Below are 11,289 nucleotides of genomic sequence, written 5' to 3'. Positions count from 1 at the left end.
CTACAAGTCCCGGGAGGCTTCGGGCACTTTGCTCTCGCTGCACGTGCGCACACGGCTGCCCTCCGGAAGGACCCAGCCTGGTTGTGTTTATCTCGTTGGGGAGCGAGCCGTCGGTTGGCGCGCAACGGGTTCTAGACTGCAGGCAGCGCGAGGATCCGCGGCCCCGCCCCGGCCCGGCCTGGCAGGTAGCCCGGGATGGGTTGAAGGACAAGGAAAATTGGAGGGGCTGGGGTCGCCCATACCTGGAGCTGGCGTCGTGGGGGAGGGGCCTGAGACTGATGAGGTGGGGGTGGGGAGGGAACTAGGGGAATGATGGGAAACAAGAGTGTTAATGGGGAAAGGACTGGGGGAGGATGGTGAGGAAATGAGTGGGGGGTACCTGGTGGCTGGCGGAGGCACTGGAGGGAACTGGAAGGAAGACTGGGCTATGAGGAGAACGAGAAAGCTGAGGATAATGGAAAAAAAGGGGGGGGAGGGCCTGGTATTGTGGGGGAGGAGAGTGTTGGGATGACTGGAAGAAGACAGGGATAGCGTCATATACAGGGAGGAATATCCCTGGCCGAAAGGGGTCAGTGAGTATTCGCCTTTCTTCCCTTAGTGGAAGAGGGAAAATGGAGGGCTGTCGGGGTGGAGCTTGGTGCGGTGGGAGAAGGAACAAGGAGAAAACTGCAGAGCTCACGGATCAAGAAGGGCCGGAAATGGGGAGTGGACATTGCAAGAGACCCGGGTGGGCGTGGGGGGGCGGTAGGTACATGAAGGGTATGCAGGAAGCTTGAGAATGCAGCGATGATGAAGGATCCAGGAGACCCAGAGATTAGTGGGGCTCCTGAGACAGTAAGGGGCTTGTCTCCAGGAGTTGGAGCTGGCCTTGTGAGGCAGCTAAGATTCTGTCCACCTTTGGATGGAATCGCTTCGCTTTTCCCCTGTGAATTTTTCACCTTGACATAGCTGGAGGGGGGGAGAAGTTATGAGGGAAGACAAAAGACTCACATTCTTAAACTCTTCAACCTCCTATCTGTCCCCACAAGCCCAGATCCAAGATCTTTTGGATTGAGCACAGGAGTAATGACGTGAGAGTGATTTCCTGCTGGGGCTATTTCAGGTTTGGCAGGCTGGCTATTTAAAGCATGGGATGGGGGGTTGAGGGAGGTTGAAGGGGGAGGGGGGCTGGCAAGCCAGCTCAAAACCGTGTCTCTTTCCTTTGAGGGGCCTCCCTTACTTGCTTTCTCTATGCCTGAGGTTCTGCCAGCTCCTCCCTTTGCTGGGGCTTCTTGAGCAGGGAGCAGATGATCCACTCAAACCCAGCAGGTGCCTGCCAACGAAGGCAGTACCCGTTGGGGGAACATTTGCCTGACAGTCTTCAAATGTACCCATTACCACTAGGTTGGCAGGTTATGCCTGAGTCTGTTTCTTGTCCTGCCCAAGGGGAGGGCTTTTTTTTTTTATCCCCTCTTCCTCTCTTTTCTAACGCATGCCCCTACCCCATTCCCCTTTCAGGGATCTAAGTGGGAGAAGAGCTGCTAAAACAGCTCCTTCTTTATTATAACAGTGGGGTTGGAGAAGCAGCAGGAGGGGAAAACCCCTCCTCTCAGTCCCCACCCCCACAGTGCCCAGCAGACACATACCTTTCTGGCTTAAGTTCCTAGTCTTGGCAGTATACCAGGCACAGCTGTTAAAGGAACTCCTCGTGCCTGTGAGGGGCCCTGGATGACCCTGATGACAATAGCATAGCTTGAGAAGAGCTCCCTGTGAGGGGCTGAGCATCTCTGGAGGTCCCTGTCCTGGGTCAGTCCTGCCCTGTCCACCCTGCCCTGGATAGGGGCACTGTTTTCGCTCCAAAAGCCTAAAAGATCTTCTCCTTTGAAGCACCTATGCCAGCTTTCAATGGACCGATTGGGGCTGGCTGCGCTATTAATAGCCCTGAGTATTTTGAGATCCCTTTCCCCAACTTAAAGAGCACAGAGATTCTTAGAGAGGTGGCAGTAAGCGGAGCAGAGCCAGAGAGATGAGAGAATGCCCTGCCCTAGGAAGGGCGGGCGGTGCTTGGAGCTTGTGCCAGGCCAGCGACACGGCGGAGCCTCCATGAGTAAGGAATGACCATGCTGAACCCTTGATCAGCAATTCTGAGCTGTCAATCAGGTCAGAGCGGCCCCGCCCTTCGCTGTGGGAGAACACTGGACCAGGGCTAGCTCCCCTGGGGCAGGCCCAGCCACCTGAGCTTCAGAAGGCTGGTGTGGGAGGGCCACCAGGGTGACACAGAGGCAAGGGCTTGTCCTGGGCAGAATCCTGGTGAGCCAGATAAACTCCTTACCTGAGGAGCCCGTGGCCCTAACTTGTGTGCAGGTAGCAGAGGCAGCAGGCCGTGCCGGGGGGGCATGTTGCTGTAACCAGTGACCCAGGGGATGTTACGGTGGACAGTGCACCTGGAGGGCGGGCCCCGCAGGGTGAACCATGCAGCCGTGGCTGTTGGGCACCGGGTATACTCCTTCGGGGGTTACTGCTCTGGTGAAGACTATGAAACGCTGCGGCAGATTGATGTGCACATTTTCAATGCAGGTAAGCTAATGCTGGGACCATCCCTGGGTACCCATGTCAGGGAGGGGAACGGGCAGCTGAATGAGGTTTGGTGGTAGTCCCTATGGCCAGGGGGGAGGGGGGAATGAACGGCTGGTTGGGGAAAAGGTGAACAGCCCGGAGGGAGGTTTCCAGGGCTGAGTGGAACTGTGCCCACAGTGTCCTTGCGTTGGACAAAGCTGCCCCCGGTGAGGCCTGCCGTCCGTGGGCAGGCTCCTGTGGTGCCCTACATGCGGTATGGACACTCAACCGTCCTCATCGATGACACGGTCTTCCTTTGGGGCGGGCGGAATGACACCGAAGGAGCCTGCAATGTGCTTTATGCCTTTGACGTCAGTGAGTATGGGTCTTGGCGAGGCCGTGTTCTGCCAAATGATGCCTCCAGGAAATGGGCTGGGAAAGGTGTGGGCTGAGGCGGTGGAATAGGGCATTCCAGAGTCTAGGAGGGAGCGGTGTCAGAGGTTGCTCACTGACCTATCCTCTCCTGTCTTTCAGATACTCACAAATGGTCCACACCCCGAGTGTCAGGAACAGTTCCTGGGGCCCGAGATGGACATTCAGCTTGTGTCCTGGGCAAGACCATGTACATTTTCGGGGGCTACGAGCAGCTGGTATGTCTGGGAGCAAATTAGAGGTTTGAGAATGGGTGAGAATAAGAGGAAGGGGAATTGAGGATTGGTGGAATGGGAGGCTTTGGCTTGTTTGCAGGTTTTGAGGGGAGAGGCCGAGAGTCAGAGGGTGAGCACAGATCCCCTCTTTTATTCCTTTCTTCACTTCCTTTTTCTTCCCACGCAGGCAGATTGCTTTTCCAATGACATCCACAAGCTGGATACCAGTACCATGATGTGGACCCTTATCTGTACAAAGGTCTGCCTTTTCTTCTTCCATCCAGATCCCTTACTTCCAATTGAGGAAATCATAGGAAGCTGAGTGAGAGCAGATCCCCTCGTAGCCTGCACGCTGACTCCCACCCTTTTATTTCTCTGCTCCCGCCCAGGGCAACCCTGCACGCTGGAGGGACTTTCACTCAGCTACAATGCTGGGCAGTCACATGTATGTCTTTGGGGGCCGTGCCGACCGCTTTGGGCCATTCCATTCCAACAATGAGATTTACTGCAACCGCATCCGTGTCTTTGACACCAGGACTGAGGCCTGGCTGGACTGCCCACAAACTCCAGTGCTGCCCGAGGGCCGCCGGAGCCACTCAGCCTGTGAGTGTCTGGTGGTCCCTGTGGGGGTCCCCTTTCCTGCCCGTGGTCCTGTCACACTCTTCATGTTTCTCTCTCCTTCCAGTTGGCTACAACGGGGAGCTGTATATCTTTGGTGGCTATAATGCGAGGCTGAACCGGCACTTCCATGACCTCTGGAAGTTTAACCCTGGTACAGAGCACTGCCCTTAAGGGGAAAACAGGAGCAACTGATGGGGGAGGGAAAAAAAATCCTAAGTAGGTGAGGGTGGGCATGGGGGTGGAGAGGATATTTGGATTGGGCAGGTGTTAAACTTCCACATAAACTTCTCTTCAGTGTCCTTTACCTGGAAAAAGATTGAACCGAAGGGGAAGGGGCCATGTCCCCGCCGGCGCCAGTGCTGCTGCATCGTTGGTGACAAGATTGTTCTCTTTGGGGGTACCAGGTTAGGAGGAAAGTGGGAGGGCTCAGGGAAGGGCCCAGGTCTGTGACTGCCTGGGAGGCATTTGAGGAGGAGGGTCTCATGGGAAGTCTTTCCTCCTTCCTTCATCTCTTTTTTGATCCCTACAGTCCATCTCCTGAGGAAGGCCTGGGAGATGAATTTGACCTCATAGATCATTCTGATTTACACATTTTGGACTTTAGTAAGTATACATATTCCCAGATGTCTGGCTCCTGCCACAGGGTCCCTGTCTTTGTGTGGTGACATTCAGGAGTGGACCCTTTCCTTGGTTCTGAGCCTCTCCCTCTCTCTGACTTCTTCAAAGGCCCCAGTCTGAAGACTCTGTGTAAACTGGCCGTGATTCAGTATAACCTGGACCAGTCGTGTTTGCCCCATGACATCAGGTACAGTGAGCAGTGGGAGAGGAGAGATCGGGTGAGGGTGCGTGATCTGATGCACTTGTTTCTCAGTATAGAGGGGACGGAAGTTTTTATTCTGCTGGAGATGTAATGTTCTTGAGAGTGAGAGCGAAGGAGGTATAAAACTATCAGCCGGGTAAATTATATTAAGAAAAAACATCTGGTGTTTCAAACCGAGCTGTGAAGCATCGCTTCTTGAGACCCGAGCCTGTGTGGTGGTTTTTAACGTGCTGAGAAAGTTCGATTAAATCTTTGAAGCTAGCTGCAAAGTAAAGACAAATATGGGAACCTTTGGATCCCTTTAGTCCCAGAGTTAAGGGAGGTCCCTCCTAGCTACTTCCCCTTTGCATTCCGTTCTTAGGTCCAAATCAAGCACTAGAAGTTATATGGTGTATACTTGGGTCCTTTAGGATCATTATGGACACTTCCTCTCCTTGTATCAGTTCAGTTTAACTCTTATTTGCTAGGGGGCTCAGGGGTGGTCAGTATTTGGTGGCACAGAGTATACAGGGCTGAACTGACGGATTGCTCAGGATTGACACATGTGCAAATATTTCACGCCGAGTAGACTGTAGTGAGGGTCTTGGCGTAAGGAGGTACTCGGTAAATCTTTGTAGAATGATAGAATTGTCAAAAAGGGGGATGGGGAAGGGATTTAATTTGAATGTGGTGGGAGGGCTGGGGAAGGTCTCTAAAAGCCTAGGAGAGGGGAGCCAGGTCCTTTAACGGGATGGGAGTTGAGAGTAAAAACAGACCTTCCTGGTTGGATCTGAGCAGAGGAGGAAAGGTAGATACTGAGATGTGCATACAGATGATTTTTTCCCCAGGTGTCGGGCACATGCACACATATATAAACATAGGTAGGAAGTCTACATGACCTTGCAGGTGGATGAGTGGGTGATACCAGTTTTGGTAGTGGGTGGGGGCCATGACTGTTAATAATCATGTCAGACAGTAAGGCTGTAAGGAAGAGGTGGCTGTGGGTGGTTGAGCTTTAGGATGTTGAAGGGACTGGTGTGTCCATAGCTTTGTTTGAGCAATTCTGGGCTTGGGGGTGGAGGCTCCACTCTTCTGTCCTTTTTGCCTGTCATTGTTGGCCTTCCAGGTGGGAGCTGAATGCCATGACCACCAACAGCAATATCAGTCGCCCCATCGTCTCCTCCCATGGGTAGGAGAAGGTTGCTGCCGCCTCCCCTCCTGAGCCTGCTGTTATCTTCACTGCCCCTCCCCATCCCTCACCCGCCTGCCCCTTGGGACCCTGGATTCTGTATACCTCTGCGTGGAGTTGTTGGACTAGAGGTGTTTCCTGTGCTGTGAACTCAGTGGGGAGCTATGGGGGGGGAGGGCTAGATCCCTACCCCCTTGGGCCGAGGGCCCCTTCCCCTTGGTGCTCTGTCCCATACACCTCCTTCCAACTGCTCCTGGGCCTCTGCTCTGCCCCAGGCCAGCCAGGCTCTGCTGGGAAGTGAAGGGAATGGGGGTAAGGGAGAAGCAAGCAGTGTCTGAGCCTCAGGAGCTTCCCCCATCCTTGTTTCCACCCCCTCCCCCTGCTTGAGTCAAGAGCATTGATTGGGAGCTGAGAGGAGTTGCAACTGTTGCCATGAAACCCTCATCCTCCCTGACCTGGGGAGGCGAGGACCAGCAGATCATCCCACCCTGCCCTGAGCTGTTGCTGTTCCCTGTCGCTCCCAGCCAGCTCAGATTTTATAAAAATGGATTAAAAATCGCCAAACGTGTGAACTGTTTTTGTGTGACTGACAGAAGCTTGCGAAGGGACAGGGCGGTGACGTTCTGGCTTCTCCAAGAGCAAAAGGAAACCAAATACCACCAGGGCCTGGCCCTAGTTTCCCTAGAGCGCGGAGCCCAGCGTCATGCGACAAAAAGGTGGCGACGTTCTATTGAGTGCGTGCCCACCCGCCTGAGCGTCCTGGCCGGCTCACCACCGACTTGCGCAGACGCGTCTCCCGGAGAGGCCGGAAGAGGCGGGGCGGGAGGCACAAGAGCGGAAGTAGCGCCGTTAGCTCCCGGCGAGTCCCACGAGCCAATGCCTAGAGAGAGTTTCCGCGCCGCGGCGGCCCTCCGGTTTCCCCGCGGGGCCGGGAGAGGCGAGGAGGACGGCGGGGACATGGGGCCCGGGGACCTGCGGAAGGGTGAGGGCCCGGGGCCGGGGCTGGGGGCGCGGGAAGGGTAGGTCGGGTAGGAGCAGTGACCGCGAGACTGCCAAGTTCTCCGCTGGAGGCCACCGCGGGGAGCGCCGCAGACAAAAAGGGACAGTGATTGTGAGGGGGCTGCTTCCTGGGTTAGGACAGCCTGGGCAGTTTCTGAAAGGGAGGATGAGGGTTTTCCGCAAGGAGAAAACACACGTGTAAAAGTAGTCGGGAGAGGCATGGGTTGCTGGGGGTTAGTAGGTCAGGACTGAACACGTTTCGCAAACCTTTGTTGAGCGTCTGTCGTGTGCGGGTTGTTCTAGATGCTGTAGAGACAGTAGTGGAAAACAGCCAAAAACTCCTGGGGCGACCAGCTGGCTCAGTAGAGCATGTGACTCTTGATCTTGGAGGTGTGGGTTCAAGTCCCACATTAGGTGTAGAGATAACTTAAAATCTTTTTTAAAAGATCGTGGTCTCCTGGAGCTTACCTTTCAGAAAGGGTGACTTAAAAAAAAAAAGTAATACAGTAAAAGGCAAAGTGCAGGATTGTGTATTTATAAGGGTGAATTTTATGATATGTGAATTATACCTGTTTTTCAAAACGATTATAAGGCTACAGAGAGAAGGCAAGCAAAGGGTTGCAATTTTAAGTGGTTACAGAAGGCCTCACTGAGTAGGTGACATTTGAGCAACAGTTGGAAGGAGGTGAGGAAACAAGCAGTAAATACATCTGGATAGATTCCAAGCGGAGGCACCATCAAATGCAAAGGAACTGAGGCAGGAACATAGATCTTCTTGCTCAGTAAGTGCCAGACTAGTTGACTGGAGAGGAGTGGGAAAGAGATTATAGGATGTGAGATTAGAGACCAGGGGCTGGGTCACAAGGGGGATTTAGCTTTTGCTCTGATCAAGATGAAGCTATTAGGGAGTTTTGAGTTCTGAAGTGATGTCATCTGAAGCCTACGTGTATGGAAAAGGGGTAGGAATGATGAGATCAGCTTTGTATTTTAGATGCCTGTCTGGCCTGTCCGGCATAGTTTTGGGAGGAGATGGAGGTTGGCAGACTTAGAGCACTGGCTGAGGTGAGAGGTGCTGAGAGTATGGAGGGGAGCGCTGGCAGTGGTAACTGAGCAAGGAAGACATGCCCTTTGGGGAAGCCTGTGAAGGCAGGATTCAAAAGAAGATGACAAGTAAGGGATTGTGTGGCTTGGCCCACCTTGAGCTGTACATGTGTATACCTTCTTTAGCTGGGTGAGGCCGCAGGTGGCAGGAGTGGTTGGTAGGTTAGGTGTCAGTGTAGCACCCTTGCAACCTGTGCTGCCTAGAAACTGCCTTGATCGGCCTGATGGGGATATTGGAAAGGGTCAGTTACTTAAGGAATGAAGGTGGGACGAGGTCTCCGTAGCAACGGGAGATGCTGTGCTGAGTTGTGTCCCCACCCCTCCTTCCACAGACACATCTGACATGTCATTTGAAGAGCTGTTGGAACTGCAGAACCAAGTGGGGACTAAGACATACAAACAGTTGGTAGCTGGAAACAGTACTAAGAAGCTAGGTTCCAGACCACCTGTCCAAAATGTGTGTGTTGCAGATAAGCACAGGTGAGGAGCAAGGCCAGGAACTGGAGAATACCTGGGCCTTTGAGTAGGTGTCTGCATTACCGGGTGGGAGGCCTTTGATCAAGGCTGGAGAGCCAGTGAGGGTGCCTGGGTGGCTCCGTCGGTTAAGGGCCGACTTTGGCTCAGGGCATGATCTTGCAATTGGTGAGTTCGAGCCCCACGTCAGGCTCTGTGCCGACAGTCTGGAGCCTCCTTCGGATTCTGTGTCTCCCTCTCTGCCCCTCCCCCATTCACACTGTCTCTATCTCAAAAGTAAATAAACATTAGAAAGAAAACACTGGAGAGCCAGGGCATCTGGCTGGCTCAGTCACTGGAGTGTGCACTTTTTTTTTTTTTCAATGTTTTTATTTTTGAGAGAGAGAGAGAGAGAGAGAACATGCACAAGTGGGGGAAGGGCAGAGAGAGGGACAGAAAGCCCAGTGTGGGGCTAGAACTCATGAACTGTGAGATCATGATGTGAGCTGAAGTCAGACTGACTAAGCCACCCAGGTGCCCCTCTTGATCTTATGGTTGCGACTTTGAGCCCCACGTTGGGTATAGAGATTACTTAAAAATAAAATCTTAAAAAAAAAATTTATGTTCATTTATTCTTAGGGAGAGTGAGCGAGCATGAGCGGGGGAGGGGCAGAGAGAGAAGGAGACACACAGTCCAGGTTCTAGGCTTTGAGCTGTCCACACAGAGCCCTTGTGAAGTGGGGCTCAAACTCACAAGCCGTAAGATCATGACTTGAGTTGAAGTTGGATGCTTAACCAACTGTGCCACCCAGGCGCCCCAAAAATAAAATCTTAAAAAACAAAAATGTGGAGGCCTTGGACATGTCTTTTAATTTCTCCGTAGGCCTCTGGAAATGTCAGCCAAGGTCCGGGTGCCATTTTTGCGTCAAGTTGTTCCCATCAGTAAGAAGGTGAGGAAGAGGCAGGAAGAGCTGTCTCAATGAGGGGAGACCAAACGGTTCGTTTATACTCTCTCTGTTCTCTCCAAAGGTGGCCCGGGACCCCCGCTTTGATGATCTGTCAGGGGAATATAATCCTGAGGTGTTTGACAAAACGTATCAATTCCTGGATGACATCCGAGCCAAAGAGAAAGAGGTTTGGAACACTAGACCGGCTCATGGAGATTCTAGGGGTGGGAAACCAGGGTACGGGTTAGAGAGTTGGGCAGAGGGGGAACAGGCAACATAGTGGTGGGCAGATTTATTTCTCCTTGATTTAACGCTCCCTAATTTGCTTCTATTCAAATCCCGGCTCATGAGTTTACCAGCTGTGTGACCATTGGCAGGTTCCTTAAGTTCTCAGTTTTCTGATCATAAAAAGAGATAATAAAATAATTCATATCTCCTAGGGTTACCGCATTAATACACACGAACCTCTTAGTATAACGCTTGGCACAACGTTTCGGTAAACACTTACAGACTGCTAACGCTCATATTCATTTTGTAACGTGGAGCTCGTGAAAAAGCAGCTGAAGAAGCACCGTTCGGGGCAGGAGCACGAGAAACTGCAGCAGCTGCTTCAGAGAATGGTGAGTGGGTCAGAGTCGTGGGTGGGCGAGGAGAACAGTTCAAGGCAGGCAGGAGGTGCTTCACAGTCCCTCCTACTTACCCAGCTCACCCACCTCGTCTTTGCTCCTCAGGAGCAGCAAGAAATGGCCCAGCAGGAACGCAAGCGGCAGCAGGAGCTGCGCCTGGCCCTGAAGCAGGAGAGGCGGGCTCGGGCCCAGCAGGGCCATCGGCCATACTTCCTGAAGAAATGTGAGTGGGGCACAGCTGTCACCAGGCTTGGGTGGCCTTAGAGGCAGCGTGCTCTGTTGGGGGTCCATGAGCTCCCTAATGGAGGCTTGAAGGCTGGATCCCATGGGAAGTTGGAGGAAATCAGAAATGGTAGGGAGGAGTTGTTTGTAACTAATCTTGTCTCCCTAATTATAGATTATGGGAGAGGAGTGTTGCTTTTATCTCTCCCGCCTCCCCTGCATATGCTGGGCCAGGCTCATAGAAGGAGCTCACAGTTGGTTTAATAGAGAAAGCAGGGAATTATAGAAAAGATCTGCTTGCCACACACACCAGTGAACTCCAGCCCTCCAGCCAAGTCACGTATCCCAGCATAGCGGTTGGGAAGTACAGACCTGGGGAAGGGACGAGAGGAGTGCCTCCTCCCTTGCTCACCGGCTTTCTCTTTGTCCTCTAGCTGAGCAGCGCCAGTTGGTCCTAGCTGAGAAGTTCAAAGAGCTGAAACGCAGTAAGAAGTTAGAGAGCTTCTTGAGTCGAAAGAGGCGCCGAAATGCAGGCAAGGACCGGAGACATCTCCCTTTGAGCAAAGAGTAATAAGGAACTATTCTCAGCTCTGCCCCTGCCCCAGTGAGAAATGGATCTATGGGGACAACTTGGGCGTGGCCTCTTCTGGTTCTTTTCTATGCAAGGGCAAGGATCATAGCTGCCCTTGAGCTAGATTGGCTCAAAGATGACTAAAGGGCTCTTGGACTGCCCCAGGGTGGGACAAGAAGAGCAGCCCAACCTTCTGTCATGGCACATTTTCTCTGCTTGGATCTGGTTCATTACGGCCTCATGTCTTCCCATCCTTGCTTTAAACCAGTGATCGTGGTATAGAAGAAAAAAGGCCAGTGAGTGAGTGAGTGAGCTTGAGGCTGGTGAAGGCTGTGAAGTGTGTCGACAGCTCCCAGTGCTGGGACTTTATGTAAGAGCCAAATCATAAACATTCCTGTTACTCTTCTTTTTATTCTTTTTTTTGGTGGGGTTTTCGAGCAGCCTAGATACGGTTTCACTGGGCCGCCTGTGGGGGCTGGCAGCAAACTTAAGGCTCCCCATAAAGTGGGAAGTCAGACCAGAGACCCCTCCCACTTAACCCTCAAAGAAGACAGGATCATTGCAAGAGGAAACCACTCC

General features: G+C 52.8%; 1 protein-coding gene across 6 annotated transcripts; it reads left to right on the top strand.

Annotated features, from left to right (window-relative positions):
- Positions 1–49: 49 nt before the first annotated feature.
- On the top strand, positions 50–11,289 carry KLHDC3 (kelch domain containing 3). Of its 6 annotated transcripts, XM_039231155.1 has the most exons (15): positions 1,179–2,139; positions 2,344–2,556; positions 2,734–2,910; positions 3,070–3,185; positions 3,370–3,441; positions 3,572–3,785; positions 3,868–3,954; positions 4,099–4,207; positions 4,333–4,406; positions 8,224–8,371; positions 9,228–9,294; positions 9,374–9,478; positions 9,837–9,911; positions 10,023–10,140; positions 10,574–11,289. In XM_039231155.1, exons 2-15 carry the CDS (start codon positions 2,403–2,405, stop codon positions 10,708–10,710), a joined length of 1,653 nt encoding a protein of 550 aa, XP_039087086.1. In that variant the 5' UTR covers positions 1,179–2,139; positions 2,344–2,402; the 3' UTR covers positions 10,711–11,289. The 6 variants fall into 6 exon arrangements, with proteins under 6 accessions (XP_039087082.1, XP_039087084.1, XP_039087081.1 ...); XM_039231151.1 differs by lacking the exons at positions 8,224–8,371; positions 9,228–9,294; positions 9,374–9,478; ... (1 more) ...; positions 10,023–10,140; positions 10,574–11,289 and adding exons at positions 50–185; positions 1,029–1,102; positions 4,530–4,608; positions 5,729–6,355 and having other exon boundaries at positions 1,956–2,139; XM_039231153.1 differs by lacking the exons at positions 1,179–2,139; positions 8,224–8,371; positions 9,228–9,294; ... (2 more) ...; positions 10,023–10,140; positions 10,574–11,289 and adding exons at positions 50–185; positions 1,029–1,070; positions 4,530–4,608; positions 5,729–6,355.

This window comes from Hyaena hyaena, unplaced genomic scaffold (genome assembly GCF_003009895.1).
Source record: "Hyaena hyaena isolate Hyena2069 unplaced genomic scaffold, ASM300989v1 scaffold_55, whole genome shotgun sequence".
Lineage (NCBI taxonomy): Eukaryota > Metazoa > Chordata > Mammalia > Carnivora > Hyaenidae > Hyaena > Hyaena hyaena.
This window is presented reverse-complemented; position numbering and strand designations above follow the sequence as displayed.